The sequence below is a fragment of the Anguilla anguilla genome, chromosome 6, assembly GCF_013347855.1.
Source record: "Anguilla anguilla isolate fAngAng1 chromosome 6, fAngAng1.pri, whole genome shotgun sequence".
Taxonomy (NCBI): domain Eukaryota; kingdom Metazoa; phylum Chordata; class Actinopteri; order Anguilliformes; family Anguillidae; genus Anguilla; species Anguilla anguilla.
In genome coordinates, this window is record NC_049206.1 from 9,384,467 (window position 1) to 9,408,379 (window position 23,913).

Below are 23,913 nucleotides of genomic sequence, written 5' to 3' on the forward strand. Positions count from 1 at the left end.
TGCATAGAGCAGTTTTCTTGCCCAGGGAATGGGGTGTGTAGCACTGAGCTCAAGCAAAGCTTAGGAAGCAATGACTATAACAGAATTCAATCAACCTTAACACATTCAGCACAATATGCAAGTCATAATTTATTTAGAAAAAAATGAATTGACATTTTTCATTGACTGTTTTTTTTTTTTTTTTTTACAAAAAATTCTCATTACAAAGACAATAAATACCCCCCAAAACTTACAAAAAAAACAAGAATATAATAATCAGTATTATAAAAAATGTAGCACTTTAGTCTGTACCACCCAATACAAAATTACCAAAAATGGCTTTGTCATCCTTTTATAAACTGTATTTCAAAACGTGTTTTGTGTTAAATAAAAAAACAAACATTTTTTCTAGGCACATTAACTAGAAACTGTAGTTTATCTAAAACGTACATCAGATTTCCTGAATTCACAGGCTCTGTTCAAATCTTATTTGGAATGACAAAAGAAGCCTTTGTACATTAATACGTAAATTTTAACCAGGGGTGGATGCATTTAATAAATCTAGGAAGTTGTCCTTAACTTGTCAGTTAAAAAACAGCTAATTTTCAGTTTCTTACCAATTTTTCTTTAATTTCAGCGACTGTTTCTGATGTGTACGACCTCTAAAATGACAGACCTGCTTAAACTTGTGACTGAAACGGAATCAAAGAGTTCCAAAACACGCCGAACGCCCTGTTCGGACATGAATTAAAACTGCGCAGCTGAAGTATCGCAAGGTCTGTAATGCTTGACCAAGCGGTGTGAAATGGATTATTAAGAGGTCCAATCCCACACCATGGTTTGTGAATCCAAGACATGAGTGGTAAACTGATTTTTTTTTTTTTTTTTACTGCTGACGTTCGACCAGTTCGGGCCACAGATACTGTTGTGTCTCATCAACACAGGGGCAGCCTTCCCACAATGCCTTGTTTAAGCAGCCCGATCCCAAGAGATCCGCCAAAAACCATGACACACGGTGGGGAAAAAAAAGCACCCCTGCTCCGCTCTGTAGAACAAAAGCCCGGCCCTGGCATGGCCTGGCTGACTGCCAGTCACAGTTCACAGAGGAGAATGGTCCAGTTTTGCAACTCTAGAGAGCCCTTATGCGAAACGCGGACCAGTCAAAACATTGCACGATGACACGCACCACATCCCCAGCCACGTGTTTTCACAGCAAACTGCCACAACACTGGATCGAGTAAACACACACAGACGTATAGTACCATTGTCATAGTCGTAAAGTGATGTCATTTCAAAATCAATGCCCGTCCCCTTCACACGGAAGAGGCCGGCAACTGAACCTGAAAGGTTTGCTATGGTTGATCTGCAGTCTCTTTTGCATTACATCAGCACCCGGCGATGGAGTTTTCAATCTCTTCATCTGGGTGAGTCACGTCCGAGACCAGGTGTCTGGATCAGGAGTAAACTCTATACAAATGAAGTGTAATTACCGCCCACTGCTGACCGTTATAAAAACGCTCTCCGAAGCCGATTGTTTCCTCTCCGGGTTGACTGCTGGAGAATGTGGGCAGACTGAGGCTCGCTGATTTTTGTCTCTCACGAGCTCGCCTCCCGCGGCGAAGACGGCTGCGCTCGATCGGCGTCTCGAACGCGCAGACGGACGTAAAGGGGTCGGTTTGAGTGAAAAGCAGCGGGACTGAGATCAGGAAAAGGCTGCTCTTGACCAACGGTTCCGTACACTGGAAAGGTCAATCCTTCTTTTCTCAGAGAGAGAGCTGTGAAAGAGTGCAGCGCTGGAGCCGGTCCACGCTCTTTCCCCACTCCCTCAGGACAGGTAATCACAGTACAGATCACTTAAAATGCCACCTGCTACCACAAACCCAGTAGATTGCAATGGGTAAGGCAGCATTAAGCAGTACAAAGAGTAATACATGACAGGTAATCAGCACCCGAAACAGGAAAGAGAAGAATGGAGCCCTCCGTCCATCTCTCTCTCTTTCTCTCGTTTTCTCGTAGTAGAAGGTCCATTTTTACTGCCTATGCCTGCTAATTTCTCCTCAACGCTAAATCAGTCTGTTGACAGCATAGCCAGAGTTCGGCAACAAGTCACTTTTAAAGCATGCTAAAGATCACACATAAATAAAGCTATTTAGGGGCGGAGCCAAGAGGCCCCGCCCGAGGGGGCCAGTTAGCCCTTGGACTTTTTAGGACTCTGATCGTTTTTGCCCAGAATTCTGTGCAGGCCAGGGGACATGAAGAAAGGTTTGTCGGGAGTCCCATCGTTTCTCTCCAAGTCTTCGCCTGGAGGAGACGTACGGAGGGGTAAGACGGGTCCCGGGAAAAGATGGGGGGGATGAAGGAGGGGAAGGGGAGCGGACAGAACAGAGAAAAAGGAAAGAAAAAAAGCGAAAGCCGTTAGTAGGCACCACAGAGGGGGAAAAGAGGACAGGGTGCACAGGTCATGCCGGATAGACAGCCACAACAAAGGCAAAGGTCAAAGTGCTAACACCAGCATGCATTATTAAAGCCCTGAAGCCAAAGCAAAGCTTAAAAGACTGAAGTGATTCTTCTAATTGATTGTGTACCTCTTGATATTTTATTTCATGGAGTACGATGCAACCAAAAATGAACCAACGCTTTAAAAAAAAAAAACTTTAAACTGTTCTTATGCGAAGTTACGCTAAAATATATTTTTTTCTCTTCAGTTATACATACAGTGGTAGCACGTCATACGTTTTACATTTCCATTTTAGGCAATCAGATAATGCTCTTATCCAATGCACCTTACAATGAGGGCAAACAAAGAACAGGCCTAGATCCATACAACCCGAGCAGTGTGTTATAACGGAAAGAGGGATATACTCACAGAAACAGAGAAACAAGGTGTCCACACACATTGCATAGACGCTGAAGAAGCCATGCGCGATCAGGTAGGACCCAAATATCACCGTCTGCCAATGAGAAAGAGGACCGTCAACGCACACGTAACTGCACTTACAGCACGGTATGATTCATGTAACTCAGTGCACAATCCTACTTTCAGCACGTAGCAACTCGCTGTGTTTCTCTTTTCTATTTTTCTTTTTGAGACTTTCCATGAGGTGCGAAGGAGAATTTGTACATACCGTATCTACATCCAGCATTTGACTTACCAGTAATGGCACCCAGTAATAATTGAGCACTGGCACTTCTTCCTGAATGACGGGGATCTTGCGAGTGAAGAAAAAGAAGGCTAGAACACCTGGAACACACAAATGAACATCAACACTGGACCATTAAAACTGGGACAAATTTCAATCCGTTTACCAGCACTAGAACTGTTTTGATGCAAAGGAGCAAGTTATTGGTCCTCCAAATAAAAGTTAGGATTCTGATACGTGAGAAGCACGGCACTTACCCACACTCGCTGCAATTAGCACTTTGCCCAGAAAGAGCAGGAAGTCGGTGACCTTGTCCAGCACTGCCACCCTGCAGAAGAGAGGAGACCCCAGAGTCAGGTGCCACCTGGGGCAGACAATCACCTAATCCAGCCCCAGGCTTCAGACGGCCCTTACCTCACCACGTTCCTCATCAGCAAGCAGAAGGCCTCCCTGGCCGAAGTGCAGAAGTTTTTCCCGTGCAGCGCGATCTGGAGAGAGGGAGAGGAAGAGGAAGGCGGTCGAGTCAGGTTACCGAAACACAGCGGTTTGTAGAGAACGCACACGGGACACAGAAAGTTATAACAGGACACGGAAATGTCTTTTCCACTTTCGTTTTCCATTGGTTTGTTTTTGATAATTTAATTAACTAGCCTCTTGATCCTTTATGTTAAAACTGAAGTAGATACGACAGTGTTCCTTGTAATGGTGCACCGCCATGATCGCTTTCACCTCACTTGGCTTCTGTCATTAAGAATAAAGCCCCCCCTCTGTCATCCTACAGGACTTGTAAAGTTTTTTTTCCTCTGAAGGGAAGAGGTAAATGGGAGTGTTAGCCAGGATGGGGGCTGGCTCACTGCCCAGCTCTAATGCATCCCACCCCCCAAACCCAACCACACACACACACACACACACACACACACATACACACATACACTCACATACATACACATGCACACACACACACACACATACACACACGCATACACACAAACACTGAAACACACATACACACACACTGACACATGCATACGCACACACACACATGCATACACACACAAACACACACGCTCACCATTATGTATGCATTTCTGTTCATGAATCTGATGAAGTGCTCCAAACACCAGAAGCAGCACTTGAGACAGCAGAGCAGGAAGCGAGCGAATATATTGTGGGCTCCTGCAAAACACACACACACACACGTTCATCAGGCCACAGCTGTGTCTCCTCACAGACAGCGCCCTCCAAAGGACAAAATCAGTCACTACAGAGCTTTATAGAAGCTGCTTTAATTTCCTACCAAACTGTGAAAAAGGAAATAATACTCCAAGATCAAAACTGTTCCTTTATAGTACAATACTAGCATTATTATTATTATTATTATTATTATTATAGTTGATGTGATATCCTTGTGTTTAGGTAACTTCCAGATAACACAGAACATGCAAGTGCACCACACAAATGGAAAACAACAGAAAAAATATAACTTAAGTGCAGCTAAGCATTCTCTCCAAGACCACAAACAAGGGTAACAGACATTACAGTGTAGGGAATTCACTATGCGCTGGGACAAACAACCGCGAGGGCGTGCGACTCGCACCTTTGAGCTTGTGGTCCAGGTACTCCAGGACGATGCGGATGAGCTGGACGATGGCCAGGATGAGGGAGCCGAAGGCCAGGGAGCCCGTGTGGTACCTGGGGCAGAGAGTATCGGCTCAGAGAACGCACCCTAAAAGCTTCTCTCACTGCCCTACTGAAACAGGAACCCCAGGAGAAGCACGCTCCTGAGATCCAATCAAGATCCAGAAAATACCCTTCTCACATCACAAACTGTGTGCAGAAACACCGCCAGAGATGGATAAGTCAGTTATCTGACTGAATGTGGCTCATTTACAGTGCTCAAAATGTCTCTTTAATTGCAAATTATATCCACCAATTCAAGCATTTTTACTCCATTGGTATGTGCTGTGGTTTCAAAGAGCAAGAGGTTTTAAACTTACAATGGGTTATAATTTGAAGTGGACTTTCCAAATCGCCTAATAAAAGAACTTAAGAAGATAAAACCATGTTGTTGTACGGCTCTAGGGACACTGTCAGTGTGGAGAAAGGTACCTGCTGTTGCATCACTGAGAACCTAATTTTATACAATCTAATAGAAAAACTGATTAACAGGTATTAAAAGGGTATTATTCTAAAGCTGTAAATAAGCATACATAGTGCCTTGACATGTTATAACATTTGTATAAATAATTAATAAAAAAAAGAATTTTTATACACACTAAATGCAATGAGGGACAGATCTAAGTATTCAATTGTTTCCGCTGTTGAGATTCTGTGTGAGCATCGACAGCAATCCTGGTGTCAAAAAATGGTCTGCATGATACAAGATTTGTGTAAGCTTTGCTTCTTCCTGCTTTAATTTAACTACATTTTATTATTGTTTTATTTGCTATGACTGCATACAGTAAATCTTTATGGGTGGGAGTGGGAATAACATGTGCAATACTTCCCGGGTTATTACAGTAGCAGTCGTTTGTTTTCTCTGTGAAGCACTTTGTGTTGCTGGATGGATTTATGAAAGGTACTACAGATAGCGGTATTACAGTTTCACTGGCAGGGGCGAGGGGGGGGCGGTTGTAACGTACCGTATGGCCCTGCCGAAGGAGCAGAAGAGCGGACACGGCGGGATGTCGGCCGGCTTCTTCAGGGCCCAGTAGTAGGAGGCGAAGGCCCCGGCCAGGGTGCACTGGCCCAGGGCGATGGCGAAGTTGACCAGCCAGAGGAAGACCAGCAGGTTGCAGAGCTGCAGGACGAAGATGTAGCGGTGGTACAGGCTCTCCCCGCCGTAGAAGGCGAAGGTGCACTGGGAGCCGGGGCACACCTTGGTCACGTTGGTCTTGTTGAAGGTCTGCAGCCGCACGACAGAAAACACACACACTTCAGTTTGGGGGCGGGGGGGCATTTTACAAAGCCATTACTTCTATTCATGTTCTAACAAATGAACAATGAAAAGGCTAGTTACATTAATGTGCAGTGATACACCATTTTCCAGTGTGGTACAGTAGGTCTGTGAAATTCGTCATAATCAAAACTCATCAACAGCTTTTGTCACAGCTTCATATGCATGAACTGGAACACCGGGCAATAAATTAGGGATATTTTGAAAAGGTTCATCTCTGTTCATTTAAAGCCATCATTTAAACTGGGTGAGAAAACTTAGTAGATGGTTCAAAACTCTTTTGTAACCGTGGAACTATTTGTTCCGGAACGTTCTGTCCAACAGTGACAACAGCTTGTCCACACCCCACCTCCTCAGTCTCCAGCAGGCCTGTACAGGTGTGCACACGGCCAATACCTCACCCAAAAACACCAGGACGTCCCAGTGCAACTGGAAACACACGCTGCCACTCACAACAGGGCTCAGATTCTTATCTCTGCAGACATGCACGAACACACACACGCGCACACACACACACACACACACACACACACACATACACACACACACACACACACATACACACACACATATACATACAAACACACACATACACACACACTCACACACACATACACACACACACATATACATACATACAAACACACACACACACACATATACATACAAACACACACACACTCACACACACACAACTGTGTCTGTCTGATATGGAAAGGTAACCGCCATGACCATGTTGCGGAGGTCACATGGGCGGGGTCCGTGGGAAAGGAGGGGCACGCCCGCGTATCCGCGGCGATCCTAACAGGGACGGGGTAAAGGTCCGTCACCCTCAGGTGGCAGCAAACAGGCCGTGTTCACATTCCGGCCTCCCATTGGCCGATGAAACACAGCGGAGCAGAGGCCCTGTCCAATGGGAACGCGAGTCTCGAGGAGGTGGGAGGAGGGATTTTGCTGGGACTTGCCTCAGGGTCACAGGTGAGGTTAGCGTACACGCAGCTGGGCTGCGTCGGCATCACTTTGTAGACAGCCTCGCCGGAGGACGCCAAGAATCTGCGGTGAACGGCGGTTAAGGGCGAACAGCCGGAAATGGCGGGCGGCATGCGGGCCTGCTTCGCATTAGAACATGCAGGATTCATTTGGGGAAGAACAGAAGAACGAACAGCAAGAACGCGGGGATATTGGATGACGGGAACAAGCCATTCGTCCCGTTTAGGCTCGTCATTTGAAGATGTTTTTGAATTCTTTACTTCAAAGCTTCCCAATTATCAAAGGTTCATATCAGTTTCTCAGACAAAGATCAATATCTTGTCTACTGTACTGTATCATTAATCTCACATGGACGCAAGGCAAAAAAATGTACTTTCCAGATGCAGACAGAACCGGTAGACAGAATCTGCAGAAACTGGAATTATAAAACTGAAACCTATTAGTTCCTTTTAATGTTCTAGGCAAATAAATAAAAGGCTTAAGAGATAGTTCCATCTGTTGATGGAAACACAGGTAATGTCTCATTAAAAATAAACAAGTCTGAGCTTTTACAGTTCAGTCTATGCTTGAAACTACAGATTTCCATATTTATTAAAATATTCAGCACCCCTTGAATAAATGGTGAAGTTATTTACATACTTAGCAATAAACGCTGTAATAGCAATAAACTTAGCAATAAACACTCAAACACTGTAGGTGTCACATGAATACTGAGGATCAAAAATAAATTATATATAATTACATTATAATATTATTTGACATTTAATTTATTGTCAAATTAAAAAAAAGTCAAAATGCTTTTGCCATAACTGTTTCCCACAAACCTTACACAACTCCTAGGCCAGGAAATATTTTGTATGTATGCTGATTTCAGCTCTCAAGATCCCCTTGTTCAAAACAACTTTCAACATAACATTGTATAAATATAGCGAACCAGACTAATATCAAATCTATAGAATTACCTAAAACAGAAAACAACTGAAATTGAAACATGCTATTGAAATGAAAAATATAGGTTGAAAAGTTGACAGATCGTTTGAGAGGTTGATTGACAGTTCTACAGGGGAGGATACACCGCCGTAACAGCCCAGTAGGAGATGCAGACGGCCAGAAGCAGGAAGGTGATGATTGGGTAGAAGAGGGTAGACATGATGTAGCCAATGGCCCTGCACACAAGAGAAATCTGTCAGAAAACGTGAACTTACTTTCACTCGTTCACTCATTCATTTACTTAGCCTCACTTAGTTATTTACTCATTCACTAACTCACTCATTCACTCACACGTTCACTAACGCATTCACTCACTCAGTCATGCATTCATTCACTTGCACAGCCTCACTTAATTATTTACTCACTCACTCACCACTAATTCAAACTCACTCTTTTTTCACTCAACTGCACTTGGATACCAAAATAATTATGAGCTATCACCACTTCAATTTTTACTTTTGATTCAACTAACACTTTTGTCTGCAGACAAATATATGACTATATAATTAAATCAGCTAGATTTCAATTGTAACTGTATATTCTATCTCAACTCATTTTTCAGTGGTTCATGATAAATTACCCCTAATGTATCCACAGATTATGCTGTTGCACTATCAAAAAGTGGATATAAAAAACTACAGCAAATGATAGCAACTGCCCTACAGTGAGAAGCATGATAGTTAACTGATATCTAAACATTTCAGACAAAATCGACTGTGACTATTACTAGTGCTGAGGTGGCCTGAGCCGGATCAAACCGGTTTCTCCGAGCTTCTCGCACTCACTTGCTGCCCTCCTTGAGCAGAGCGATGGCGATGCGCACTCTGTTCCTCAGGAAGATCAGCATCAGCACGATGGCGAGCTCGGCGATGGAGAGGGATATCACTGCAACAGAGGAGAGGGTGTGAGGGGGAGCCGACAGGCGGGAAGTGGGATCCGTCCTAAGCTTCCCGTGGCCTGAGATGGACTGAGATGGCTCCCGTCCAAACGGTCTCATGTTCCCTTCCTGTGAGTCTGCGGTGGCTTTGACCCTGTCAGCCAGCAGGGGTCACTCAAGGCTCTGTTTTGAGGGCTGCACTGGGATCAGACAGTGACATCACTGATACTGGAACAGGGATCGGCAAGTGTAAGCTGACCGACTGTGTTCCCTCTTTGTTTACATTTTTACGAAGTTTACAGTCAATCCTAATATCAATAAAACTCCTGCTATGAATAAACTCCTGCCTGCAGCAATTCTAAAGTTTCTCCTATTTCTTTTACAATGAAAGTGGATTATCCTGCAATATCAAAATAGGATGATTGAATAAAACAAAAATACGTCTCCCCCAACCTTTTCAACGGCATCCATGTGATAACAGGGCCTAACTTCCTGTGAGGTTCTAGCCTTAGTGTTTAGCCTTACTGTACAGGTTGTCATGGTTACGCATGAGGCAAGGCATGCACACAGCCCAGTCTGTAAGATGACAGGGCTGCAATGCCTGTGCCGAGCCGTAGGTCTCACTAAAGGGACAGACAGAGGGTCAGAGGTCAAGTAAAAGAGCTGACACAAGTGTTTAGGGTTTGGGTGAACGTCTGTGGATTGAAGTCAAGACTCTCTCCAACACATGCCGACTCAGCGAATAATAAAGTCTCTGCTTGCTCCCTGGTTTGATGCAGACTTGTTTACTTTTGAGAGGAGCCCCATAAAAGCAACACAGCCTCGTTTACATGACACATAAAAAATAGCTTGCTCTGGGCAATTTTCCCTGCCTTCCCTATCCGGCTACAGGAAAACAGGTTCCCTGGCTGGTTAGGGGAAAACAGATGTACACAATGGTTTTCAGTGAAGGAGGGAGAGCCAATAATCCAGGAGAAACACAGAAAAAAAACAGTTTTTGTGTTGGCGCTAGCATGATGGATGCGACAACAAATTGTTACCGAAGTCAGATTCATTCCACTCAGTGTACACACAAATCACAGAGGAGTGTTTTAAAGGCTTGCGGGTTGATTTATGGAATGGCTGATTCCTCTGTCCAATCCTTAAGCCATAAAGGAAATGTCATTACAGATAGAAGTCAGAAGAGTGATTTATATCTTTATGAGTTTAGAAAATTCTGTGCTTCCTGAACAATACTGCTCTTTACTACTGATGTGTGCGAAGGCTTGGTTCATTGAGGGGCACTCTATTGACATGGCTCCACAAATTGAGGGGCACAGTCTTGAACTGGCTCCTCCCACTAGAAGGATAACAGTAGGGCCAGAGCGAACACTTACTGAAGACCAGCCAAGTCTGGCTCAGCTCCAGGTAAACACGGAAGTCGGTCTGGAATCCAATGTCTGAGATGGTGACATCAGCGTCCGGCTTTCCCCTCAGAAAGACAAACTCCCAGTAACAGTGCCAGATACCTAACAGAGAGACAATAGTAAGGACACTAGGACACACACACACACACACACACACATACGCACATACACTCACACACACACACACACGGCACACACACAAACTCAAACGCATTCATGTGCACACACACATACTCACACACACATGCACACACACACACACACACTCACGTACATGCATGCACACTCACACACACACACACACAGACACACACACTCACACATAATCAAATACACACACACGCACACACATGCACACGCACTCTCTCTCACACACACACGGATACACACACACACACACACGCACCATAAGCCACCATAGCTATAACTCCAAAGATGATGACCCAGAGCAGGAACCCGGCAGTGAAGCGCAGCAGCAGGATGAAGATCAGACTGACCACCATGGCTATCACCAGGCCTCTGTGGACACAGAACACACACCGCATCGTAGCATTACGCGCAACACTCACAATAAAACACACGCACACGCACGTGCACCAACACGCCCACAGAGCCACCTGACCTTCAAACACACACTCTGAGTGGAGAGCACAACCTCATTAAATATGAATCACTTACATTAATATCCAGAACCAGGAGCTAGCGTAGTCCTCAATGATCTTCAAGCCAAGCTCCTTGGTATCCAGGAGACCAGTGATGCCACTGCAGAGTGGAGAGAGAGCATGCTCAGTGAGTGCCAGGGCAACTGGGGGCTGTCGAGCATGCTCAGTGAGCGCCAGGGCAACTGGGGGCTGTCGAGCATGCTCAGTGAGCGCCAGGGCAGCTGGGGCCTGTCGAGCATGCTCAGTGAGCGCCAGGGCAGCTGGGGGCTGTCGAGCATGCTAAGTGAGCGCCAGGGCAGCTGGGGCCTGTCGAGCATGCTCAGTGAGCGCTAGGGCAGCTGGGGCCTGTCGAGCATGCTCAGTGAGCGCCAGGGCAACTGGGGGCTGTCGAGCATGCTCAGTAAGCGCCAGGGCAGCTGGGGCCTGTCGAGCATGCTCAGTGAGCACCAGGGCAGCTGGGGCCTGTCTGAACCACTGGGGCTGACATTTTTTATGAAACACAAAAGACTGGCCCCTGAACACTGCAGTTTAACAGAAGGCCGTTAAAACTGCTTTTGTGCTGGACAAAGCAGACAGCCCATGTTCCCTGCCCTGATAAACTGTGACATTTGCTACTAGCTTGGCATTATAGGTAATGGAATTGCAGGCTGTCCTACAGTCTCGCTATGACAGAGGCAGACCTCTGTGTATGCAGGCCACACAAAAAGCACACAGGTAGGAATTTCACGAGGCCCGGCTCACATCTACCTTATCGCCATTTTTCTCCCCATCGCCAGCTAGTGGACGCACAGTTTGGCGTTCTGTGTTTGCGTTAGTGCCAGCACGCCAGGCTCACTCCATTACCCGCTGGGGAGAAATGCAGTAGCGCTGCACTCAAAGCACACTGGAGCACTTTGTTAAGCTACCCAGCAAAGATAACAACACACTCAACATTTTACTCTTAATGCTAATGATGTTTCAACACTTCACACTTAACAGTTTGTGAAAATTAATGATATATAATTATTTTCAATATTGGTTATGGAAGTAGAATGGCAGGGAGGAATGCTGAGGTAAACATATGGATCATAAAGGAGTGGCATTACATAATATAAAAATGATAATGATTTATACCTGTATGCTGATACAAACTGTTCCAACAACAAAATTATATTTGAAATATTGATTTTTTTTATCAACTTCCAGAATAAAAAACTGTAGACAGGAGGCATTCAGGTTTGGATAAACCCCATTGCTTACAGTTAAGAACAAACAGGTGTGAGTTACAGAGTGGTACAAATAGCTCAGTGCTTATTGCATATTTGTGGTTATTTTGTGTGTTCATTCTTGGCTGTGAGGACAAAAATTAGCTCATCTAAGTTAGTAACTCCAAGCTAGCATTGCCTCTATCAATAGTAGAACCCACCAACCTTACATGCTGTCTGCTAACAGCCCAGGATGGACATATTCATATATTTTAGTGGTTTCTAATCATCTACGGTGAAAACTGCAAATTGATTCTTTTATGACCGAACAACAAGAGTGATTTCGGGAGATGACCTCCATGATCACACCAGACACCACCCTGCGCTCCCCAGTCATCAATAACCAGCCCGGGCGTTCTGCATATTTACAAACACGTCAGCTTCCCGTGGCGAAAACAAGGAAATGCTAATGGAGACCCTAATGAAACAATTTACCCAATCACTGTTGATTTCTTTATTAGGCATCAGCGCTAATTACCCTCCAAACGAGAGCTCCTCTAACAAAATTTCATGTGGGGCTGACGTGCTCCCCCTGCCAATGGGAAGGCGATAGATGGGGTCCTGCAGCGCTGGGGGATCTGGGTAATGTGCTGGACAGGATGTTAATCTGCAGGCAGATAAACACTCTCCATATGGTCAGTGAGGCTCATAACGGCCTGCGTCATATCAGCAACGGGCAAACTGAAGCCCAAGGACTCCCACAATTCCAACTGTCAAATTTTCAAACAAACTTTGAAAACCAGAGGAAAAAACCAGTGCTTGCAGGACGGACCAACGTTTTGCTTTGATTGACCCTTCATAAATTTTGTGATCGGGTTGCACAATCCGATTCGTATTTTTTTGGCTCTGACTATAAAGCTTCCCAAAAACCTCGATATTTTACTGGCGCAAGTGCATTTAAAATTTGGACACAATTGCTTCTCTGGGGAAATCGCAAACCGGTTTGCTTTATTAAAGGAACACACATCTAGAATAAGGACAAGGCCGACCGGACCAGACAAATCAGAATACTTCTGTAAGAATCTGTCTCCATCTCCGGTTAAGATGCTTGCGGGGAACGATGAAATAACTGCAGCATGCAAGGGGATTACGGCTGTCATTTTAAATCTAGTTTTTATTGTTTTTATTTTATTTTTTATTTGCCGTTTTATTGGATTAAATTAATTAAAGTTTTAGTCTCTTACGTAGATTACAGTACAGTTCAGTCTCTCAATCATTTTAACTGCCGAAGTGAAAAATGGTGCCACATAAAAGCACAAGTAGAGCATGCATGTGGGATAAACACAACAAAACCTCTCTGCCTGAGGAAGTAATGAATGTAGCTGCTAAGTGATGATTCTTATATGCAATTAGCTATACGGGGTGTTAAAAAAATAAATTAAAAAAACACAGAGAGCTTACCCAATCTGCGTTCCATATGGCTGTCAGGCCACATTTACTGGAAAACACGGAACTGTCACACCGAAGCTCCGGCACGCCGATAAACTTGAATAATTTAGCACAGGGGAACAGGGGACGGTGGATTGGTGGGGGCTGCGGAATGAACCGGAAAATAAGCCGAGAAATTCATCTTGATTTTAAACGGAGCGCCCGCAGTGTGCGTCCGGTAGAGAGCCTCTTACATATTAAAAGCCACTGCGAGGCCGGGAGATGGAGGCAGCGTCTGTGCACTCCAGAGGCAATAACTGAAGCTGTTCCATTTCTGCCTATCTAAACGAGAGGCCGGGGTCACCTTTTCCCGGCGCTGCTCATGAATATCGGTGCTACGCTCTCATTAGGAAACATAGCCTCCTGATTGAAACGGGAAGCGAAAACTAATGGTTTGTGATTCATTGTAGTCACTCTGCAGCACACGCAGGCATGCAAAATGGCAGGAAAATAGTTTTGATTTTACCCATGGGCAAGGTGCAAGCTCAGATTTATTAACGTTATTGCACCTTTGTTACGGTTATGGCAATCGTGTGGCATTGTATTTTCACCCAGGAGCTGTGTATGTGATGATGTGTTTTGAAGGAAGAAAACTCACCAAGAATTCTAGTACTTGTACAAATGAATATTCATATGTAAACTTATTAGAGAGTAAACTGCAGAATGTCAAATACGATGTCAATGAGCTTAATAAGCGACCGATGGTTCGTACATTTCAACAGCTCCCGATCCTGGCTGCCGTCCAGGCACGCACGGTATAATTATCTCCACACACGCGGTCGAGTTCCCCGTGGCGCTCACTCGCTCTCGCTCGCACGGCGGCAGCGTTTCAGAACGCCGCGGCTGACTACATCAGCACCGTGGGCTCGGAGAGAGAGCGTCGCAATCTCATTTTCATTTCACGCGCAGCTCCCAACAAACATTCTGCGTAAACGTCCTTGAAAAGACATCCAAGGAACCGTGAAATGTTTTGAGGAAACTGTTCATTTCACTGAGTGGTTGGGGGGGGGGGGGGGGACTCGTGTTTACCCACAATGCATTGCTGCCACTGTAAACAAAGACAGGACCATGCATATGGTCTGTTTGCAGAAACCCCAGGGCCAGTGTATGGTTAAAGGTTGCAACATTTAAAAATATTTAGGGATCTTTCCTCTACTTCTTGCATAGTTGTAAACTGGCATTAAAAAACACTTGACTTCCTATGGTTCACTACATCAAAGTGGTTATGCAAATTCAGGCCAACAGCAGGTTGTCCATAGAGTAACATTTTCAGATTTATTATTTGACATCTACTGTAAATAGATGAACACAAACTATGTTTTCCTGCGTTCCAGTTTGCAGTAAATTCAGCTTTACTGCTTTCATAAAAAACAGTAGCAAAACCGTAATTTATTTTCATTCTTCTGTTTCTTTATATTTTTATGATGGTATTGCTGTTATTTTTCCTACTGTGAAAATTTGAAAGCAAGCAGTGTTTGCGCTGTTATGTTAGAACTACAGAACCAGAAGCATAATGCTCACATCATCATGAAAAGAGTTTGCTGTGCGGTATCAATACTGCAATCACACTGTCTTCTGAATACTGTCATCATACTCCATATTGAAGACTGCAGTTTTTTATTCGGCTTGTAAGCCTAGTAATAGTCGTTCGGAGCCTCTCTTAATCAGGGTGCTTAAACATTGTACAAAATTGTACTTTGAGTCATAACTTCTCTGGAGTCACTTGTACTGAAACATAATACCTTACACTGTATTTGAAATTCGGACACGAAAGGCCACCCCTCACCAGCAGGGCACACACGCAAGCCAGAATGCGAATGTGAGTCAGGAATTTCAAATTATCTTGGAGGGAATGGAGCCCAGATTGAACAAAAAAATCTTTCGGTCTCCACAGCTCATGTTATGCCTGCATGGAATGATAAGCATTTTCCTCTTGCAATACATATAATGCCAGATCTTCAGCGGAACGGTCGCTGCTGTTCCCGTGGATAACATCAGCTTGGAACACAGCCTGGTGTTTCAACGCCACGTGCCAAAGAAATGAATGAATTATTTACACTGAAAGATCCTACAGTGGTGAAGCACGTTGTTTATTACAAAGTTTTCAGTCAAACATAATCATCAAAGTAGTCTGAGAATATGAATCTGAATCAGAGGTCCTTCCTGGGTACCATCTAGCTAGACACAACAGATCATATTTTCGTGCTCTAATGTACTGGAACAAATACGACTGACAGATGTAGTTTGACAGGCAAAATAGCCGTATTTCTAAACAAAAATGTGAATTTCAAAAGGGCTTTACTTTTGATATCTCTTTCAGACAAACAAAAGCACATTTTCACATACAAATGCACAAATGCACTAACACACACACACACAAACTCTCAATATCAAACGTTTTACATGCCTCTTAAAATTGAAATTCACGAAACAACTCCAGAGCCTTGAAAGTTGATAGAGCTTTGAAGACAGGGCTTTAAGCATAAACAAGCCTCAACTTGCCAATGTGTGTGCAGTGTCTCTCTGTAAGAAGTTTCATAAAAATAATTTTTTAAAAAGTGAAGCAGCTTCTCAGATTCTCCAGGAGCCTGGAAGGGTCTCTGAACGGACGACGAGTGGGAATATTCCAGAAAACGATTCTGGCGCAGTGCGGAAGCAATGAGAGCAGGCCGCTGAAAGGTAACAGCGCCATTGTGAAAACATTACATGTTAGCAGAGAGAACAGTGTGTTCGGCCACTTATGACTTCTCAGTCACACACTGGGGGACACATTAAAATCTCCCCCCCCACCCCGCCCATGCCCCATGCCCCAACAGAGTCTGTTTATTTTGCTCCTGGGTTAATATTTGTCCCGCTGATAGAATAATGAAAGTGATTTTACAGAAGTGCTGGTGCATTATGGGTGACCACCAGGGACAGACGAAAGGATAATGCACAACACATCACTGGAACATGCAGCAAAAATGAAGTGGGTGTTAATGGAGCTTCTGTTTATAATACGGGCCATTGCAATACGTGACCATTAGTGCAATGTCAAAAGTTGGACACACCAATCATTCCTTTGTACACAGCAAAATATTCAGCTCTGATGCACTAGTTTTAATTCCCACAGAGTATGTGGTTCCAGTTGCACTAGTGTAAACTCTTTAAGATGATTTAAGGACCACTGACTTGTGTGTTCTTGAAAAGTAAAAGTCAAACATTTTCCATGGAATTAATGCCGAGATACTCGTCTTCTTTCTTTTTTTCCCCTCAAAAGTAGTTTCAAAATTGCAGGAGTAATTTCGCATTCCTTGCAGACAGACGTGATCAATCAAAGCTTGAAGCTACAATTTTCAGCATCAATGGCAGAAGCAAGCCAGCCAGCCTGCCTGCCTGCCTCCCGACGTACTTTAGTTTGAAAGGCTCATTCCCGTAAGTGCGGTGAACGCTGTTGACTGTGAGAATACAAAGTACCGTCTTTCAGAGGCCTGGCCCTGCGCTATTTCAACCGGAATCAAGTCGGTGCCGAGCACTTCCATCTGATTTGAATCGCTACGGCAACTGATAATTACAGCCCAGTCTGCAATAACTGTAATGCCACTTGCTGCAGTATAAAATAAGAAATAATAATCTAACTTCAGCTTGTGATAATTTTAACTTCAACATATGTTAGTTTTAGTCTGACTTTGGTCCATGTTGGTTTTAGTCTCACTTCAGGACACTGTTATTTTTTGTCTAATTTCGGACCATGTTCGTTTTTTAAGAGTTAATTAAGCTCAAGTTCATTTTAGTCTCACTTCAGCCAGGGTTAAATTTGTCCCAGATGAGTTTAACCCACACAAGTCCAGCCCATCCTATCCCGTATCTGAGAAGAGCTGAGAAATGCAGGCCTATTGCGCGCATGCGCGTGTCGCCATGGCGAGGCTCGGGACCTACTTGGCGGCATCTCTGAGTTCGGTCACGCTCCTGGTTTGACCCAGCACATCCTTGAATGCGGTTTTGTTGGCGACGGTCAGCGTCCCGTTTCTGGTGATGAAATCAGGGAAGCAGCGCTGTAGGACTGGGGGAAATTAAACACACACACACACACACGTGCACACACACACACACACACACAAAATCAGGGACAGGTTTAGTTGAGCATCATCACAGTCGAGAGCAGCAACAGCATTTAGCTTGACACCTCCCCGTGTTTTCACATCTGACACGTTTCACAGGAGAGGGGTGCAATCACTAATCAACAGGAAGATGGAAGGTATGTGATCAGTGCTCCTAAGTCACTACTGGGGCGACACCGAAAAGTGACTGGGTTGGATGCCCTCACCACAATACATATCCCACACATTTATAACCCAGGTCTGGAGAGTACCCCCCATTAGTCTGCCCCTATCAACACATGAGCGCACTGGGTGATACTGGAGAAGGCACAGTAGTACACCATCACACACAACTTTAAATGATGAAGATACCGTACACACATACAGTATAAGACACATACGTGTGCATTCTCAGATGCTATTCCTGCACATGTAGACATGTACACACATAGACACAAACACTCACACACGCGCACACACGCACACGTGCACACACACACACACACACATGCACATACACACGCACACACACATACATGCACATACACACGCACACACACACACATGCACATACACACACGCACATACACGCACACACACGCGCACACACACATACACACAGACACACGCACACACACACACGTGCGTTCACTTACAGGGCCTGCTAGGCACGATCATGGAGGGACAGTCCTCGTCTCGCAGGACGTGGGCCACAGCCTGAAAGGAACGAGAGGGACAGCTCAGACGGCATCGCCCGAGGCAGGTCATCCCTCCTCCGCACCTCATTTGTTCTGAAATGAGACCGGCTTCTCACAGAGCACAGCGCCATTATCCGGGAGTCCCTGCGCATAAGAAGCCATTTCACCCAGTGACTGGGGTGGCATCACCTCCGTGTGTCAGCACAGGGACCAGAGGCAGCTTTAAAATAAGGTCCCACTGGCTGTTTCGTCTCTTCTCCCACAGAGAAGACGGGAAAAGACAGAGGGTCTGAATGCACTCAGAGGAATCTCAGCACAGTACTGACATCAGCAGATGGCTTCAAAGCAGCCAGTGGGAAACGGGCACACCGTCTGGAGTGACTGAGTCCTACTCTAACCCAGGAGGATTCTGGGAGTGCAGAGGCTGTGCCGGAAGTCTTCCCGGCGCGTAGTGCCCCCACCCCCCCCCCCCTCAGTCCTGGTCTGCACCGGGCTCTCCGTCTGCGCGTCTTCGCGCGTGGGCGTGGACGGCTCCCGGTGACTCAGCACTCCGCCTCGCCTCCTCGCGCCTGTGCCACTCAGCGCCTGCCTGCATCATCACGCCCGGGGGCTCGGCGACAAGGCGACCGGCGTCACGCCTCCGCGCACGTGAGCCGCGACGAAGGACTGACGCAGGGGACGCGCCCCCTCAGGTGCGTGCGTGCGTGGAGGCGTGGAGGCGTCCGCCGCCTTGTCGCCAAGCCCAGGCGTGTGCGTAACCGTCTCGGGAGAGTGTTTGGTGTAAAGCTCATAGCAGTGGGGGGGGGGGGGGGGGGGGGAAGAACCAGAACCCTCTTCCGGAACTTTCCGGAACTACTGTCCCCAGCAGCCACCGCGTCACAGTAGGCTGTGTGACTGGAGGAGCAGAACGCAGACAGAGAGGGGATTCTTATCGGCACACAATAATCACTGCCTCTGGACTACAGACACCGCAACACCAGCTGACTCTCACCTAAAGAACAAGCAGACCAAAAGTTGGCAGGTAGAAGAGAGAAAGGACAAGGGGAGTTTTTTTAATCACACCTCCATTCAGAGAAAAACATCGATGGTGGTTTAGTTGACTCTTCACCAGCAGAAAAAAAGAAGAGGCCATTGTGGCATGGATAAAGAGCATAACAAAAACCCTCTACAGTCTCTGTGCTAGCCGAAAAGGGGGAAAAAAGGCTTTCTCTGAAAATCTTTTTGTAAACTTTTGGGGGGCGGGGGGGGGGGGGGGGGGGGGGGAGAAGAGAAAATCTTTTAGCTTTCTGGATGTTATCGCTTTGACTGGCACATCGCGTTAGCACAAAGAGATGTTTCTCAGCAGCCTCAGGAAATGGTGGGGCGTCGCACGCGCACCTTCAACAAAGCAATTATCTGGTCTGCGCGACTCGGGGAATTAACGCGATGTTCCAACACAGCCGCAATAAAATGCTCACATTTACAGTTATGTAATTTAGTCAGATAACGAAAGAAAAAAAAAAAGTGATGATTGGAGCATTCCCTCTCGGACTGCAATACAGAGACACCTAATCCACAAGCCAGACAGCACCACACAGTGCAAATACCTATTCGAATAACACCAGGCCCACATGCTCAAAGGAATTGCATCTGACAAAGGCTCCAAATACCTTTCTAGGATTGTCGAATCCCGGTTTGCAGAACTGCCTGTAGTACTCCCAGTAGCTCCTGTTGGACCGGTAGTTGTATTGCATGTCTGAGTAGGTAGCAAATCTGTCCGGGCACTTGGAGACACACAGCTAAGGATAATAAAACATTTATAACGAGTCAATAAGCTGATAATATCACGTGTATAAAAACACCGCCATGAAATGAGTTGCATGATAGAAAAAAAAAAGAAAATAAATTCTTACCTGAGTGGTTGGGCACTGCAGGTTAATGAGGACTGCAGGGCTGGCACATTTTAATATGTTAAAGTAGAACAATATGGCTTTCTTTCTGAGGAGAGAAAAAATACACAGCTTTAAATTACAACTGCCTCTAAATGTCTGCATTTCACTACAAGACAAAAAAACAGCTTTTTTTTGGATTCGTCACAAAGCAGTCATTTAATCAGCCAAAGACAAGACTGAAATTCTTTTTTTTAAGCTTTTATTAAACTTTTACCAGTTCTTGCCAATAGATGTCAGTAAAGAATGTAGCCTGCACTGAGCTCCTATAATGCATAAAGCATGAATCAGCCAGAAATCCACACACGTAGGGCAGGAAGCTAACAGTTTGTACTGGATGTCACATGGCACTAGTACGTTCTACCTGGACCAAGCGTAGGTCTCTGCAGACCTACTCCAAACAGTGATACTTGGGGTAAAAAAAAAAGCAAAAATGAATATAAATAACATACGGGTTGAATATTTCACCACAGTCTTGCCGTGGTTATGTCTGAAATGCGTGTGCGAGACACAAACAGCTTTTTCCAGCTTTCCAGGCCCTGACGGGTCCAAGATAATGGAAGAAAACGAGCTTGAACATCACAACAGCAGCAGCCTCCTCCAGCTGGGGTAGTGCATCACCCAGTGCCCAGCTGGCACTTAACCAATCACAGGACAGGCACTGCTGTTACACTTCAGGTCACATGGTTGGGTCCCACTAAAGACACAGGTGTGAGGGCCTTTAGAAAGACAGGTGTATTGATCTGTATTAATCAAAAAATGGTTAATTAGTGACCTATGGGGATTACCAAGGAGAGGTGATCGAGCGGTCAGTTTACTTAAAACAGACCTCCCATCGTATCACTAACATGGACCCAACTGCTGTTTTGAATCATAGAGTGCAAAAAAATTACAGTTTTCCATATTTGTAGATTTATGTTATAATTTACAAGCCTACTGTAATAGCTTTCACTAAGGACCATTAGTTGCACTAATCAGATCCAGGTCCATCATCTTTCAGATTCCAATGTAAATATGGAGTTTTCCTCTGGCTATTACTGTTAACTGATTGCAGTCTATTACCTCTCGCAATTGTGAGACACTCTAATTAGACTTCACATATTAGTTCTGAGTGGCCAATTCTAAATAGTCCCCATGTTGCAGTTACAATTTGCGATGTTACGCAATTACGGGCTGGCTCTCCGCATCCCACTGCTTTACAACAACGGCTTCAAACTGGAAGGTTTGGGTTAGCCCATGAAAACTTTGGGAGCGGGCTTTGCCTCTGGAATAGCTCCACCAGGGGATCTTTCCCAGTCAACAAGGTAGCACTGATCACACATTACGCTAAATTATGCCCCCTTCAATCAGGAACCCAGAGCATCAGCTCCAACGGTCTCTATCTCTATCTTCACCGGAACATCAATCTTAGCTGTCAGGGCCGTGGGATTTTTATTTAACGGAACGTTAGCCCAACCCCAACTCGTCATGCAGGGACAAAGGTATCCATCAAGATAATGGGAGTCCTTTTTAACGTAATTACCCAGGGTGATTTTTTTTTGGGGGGGGGGGGGGGGGGGGTTGCAGCCATTACCATTCTGAAATGTGCACAGTATCTCTATCGCTTCTGCCTGATAAATAATGAGCTGCCATCTTCCAACAGGCTCCTAAAGAGGTCTGTAAATGGCTTCATATTCTCTTCATGATCACACTTCATGACAAATTAGATATGAATGAACAGAAGAGAGAAAACCTATTCAGGGAACTTGCTGAATCCTTGAAACCTTCTGTGACCTCTTCGGGACAATGAACCACAAAACTTCAGCTGAGCGACACTGAGCTTTCACCTCCACAGGCAAAATACTGTAATTGTTTATATTGATATAATATTGACATTCTGGATAAACCTGTAAGGACACACTATCTCCTCAAAAGCTCTTGTTTCTACACAGAACCGGGTCATAATCCCTTAAGCTTCCGGGAACAGCACCAGCGCGTCATTATTAACCCCGCAGATTGAAAAGCTTACTCAGATTCAGCACACAGGTTCAGTGCAGAGGTTCCTCTCTGGCCGTGGGCTAGCACAAATCATTATCATTCTCTCACAGCGGCCGAAGTGATGAAGTCTCAATGTCACCGAGGTTACGCACTGTCAATCAGGTTACGCGATGTAAATCGGGTTACGCGCTGTCAAACAGGCTGTCGTCATTAGCCCGTAACAGTGTGTGCGTGTGAACTGCATGCCCTTAAATGTACAGCTGGTTGTGAATAAATATACGCGTATCAAGTAATACAATAACAACAACAACAACAACAATAGTCACATCATCGTCATCAAAATTTTGAGCGCACTTCATGAATCATTCATCTCGCGGCGTTGCACAGAGACCATTCAACATTAATTAGAAGTGCACTAAACACATACTAATTCATGGTAGAAAAAGCATACAATATTACAAGCACTGCAACAGCAGTGGGAATCAATAGGAATCAATAGCAAACAAGCTGACACTAAGCCAACCTCTACCGCCTCATTCACGGAGAGGTTCCATGCACCATGTCACGTGCCGTGCCTTAAATAACCCTGAAGACACAGGCAGTTTTAATAAAGCTTTGCTTCAAAATGTGAGAAATGAGCTTTCGACACCAGAATAATTATGCTAGAAAAAAAACTGGCTTAACCCAAAACACTCCCGGATAGGCCTAACCCACTGTAAGTATGCGGCACATCGGACACAGCGCCTGTCAAGCATTTCTGAGGGCCACCACTGGCTTGCGCAATGGAATATTTAAACAATATTTGTAAATGTCGCAAGCTCCTCTGCACTTGCAATGGATTAGTCCTGTTTCAATGATTTTTATAATGTCAAAATATTCAACAGAAGGAGGCTAAATGCTAATACACGGAGTATTTTGGTATGGAGCCTGAAATATTTAGTCAGCTTGTTCTTTACCACTGTTCTCCTCTGTCCAGTTAGAGGTTCCAAGTTTTCAGATCTTCATTTAATACGCTTTAACAAACCATCGCAAACAAGAGGGGCCGGGCCCTGCTCAGCCGATCACATGACCAAGCACACAGTACAATTATACACAAATTATTTTAACACAGATTCAGAAGAACGTAGAAATGTGAAACTTCGACCAGAACATTACATTTCGGAACAGCGGCTGTTGACGACCGCGAAATGGAACGGTGTCATCCAACGCAATCAGACACATGATTAAGCAGCGTTTGCAGCACGCACGGCACGACGGGGCGATCTGTGACAGACCGGGGATGAGACAGCTCCGAATCTATCAGCGTCAGCAGATGGATTACTCACGCATTGGGGGTGCCCTTCTGCCCGCAGAACTGCCCGTTACTGTCCGTGGGGTACACCACTTTTCTCGGGTCCCCGTGAATCCAGGCTGAAGAGAGAAAGAGACGGCTATTAGTTTTTTCTCTGGTCAATTTAAGCTTGTATTGATTCTGCGATATCGTCAGCCATGATTAATGGCAATGCTTCTCTTTATGAATGAGAGTGCTTTCCTCATAATTACATCTTAGTCTAACCTCG

The 23,913-nt window shown here is 45.1% G+C and overlaps 1 protein-coding gene across 2 annotated transcripts in view; it reads right to left on the bottom strand.

Annotated features, from left to right (window-relative positions):
- slc44a5a (solute carrier family 44 member 5a) overlaps positions 1–23,913 on the bottom strand; it is a 90,688-nt gene that overhangs the window by 2,118 nt on the left and 64,657 nt on the right. The window contains exons 4-22 of one of the 2 annotated variants that reach the window (XM_035422455.1): positions 23,680–23,764; positions 20,342–20,426; positions 20,099–20,227; positions 18,408–18,468; positions 17,591–17,714; positions 11,017–11,100; positions 10,745–10,857; positions 10,309–10,440; positions 8,841–8,940; positions 8,139–8,231; positions 7,041–7,128; positions 5,762–6,024; positions 4,717–4,811; positions 4,192–4,295; positions 3,534–3,607; positions 3,377–3,447; positions 3,132–3,220; positions 2,846–2,930; positions 105–2,280 (exon numbers count right to left, since the gene is read on the bottom strand). In XM_035422455.1, the coding sequence (XP_035278346.1) occupies positions 2,168–2,280; positions 2,846–2,930; positions 3,132–3,220; positions 3,377–3,447; positions 3,534–3,607; positions 4,192–4,295; positions 4,717–4,811; positions 5,762–6,024; positions 7,041–7,128; positions 8,139–8,231; positions 8,841–8,940; positions 10,309–10,440; positions 10,745–10,857; positions 11,017–11,100; positions 17,591–17,714; positions 18,408–18,468; positions 20,099–20,227; positions 20,342–20,426; positions 23,680–23,764 (1,988 nt within the window). In that variant the 3' untranslated portion in view covers positions 105–2,167. Of the gene's footprint in view, positions 1–104; positions 2,281–2,845; positions 2,931–3,131; positions 3,221–3,376; positions 3,448–3,533; positions 3,608–4,191; positions 4,296–4,716; positions 4,812–5,761; positions 6,025–7,040; positions 7,129–8,138; positions 8,232–8,840; positions 8,941–10,308; positions 10,441–10,744; positions 10,858–11,016; positions 11,101–17,590; positions 17,715–18,407; positions 18,469–20,098; positions 20,228–20,341; positions 20,427–23,679; positions 23,765–23,913 lie in introns of those variants that run through there. The other variant, XM_035422454.1, reaches the window with a different exon arrangement.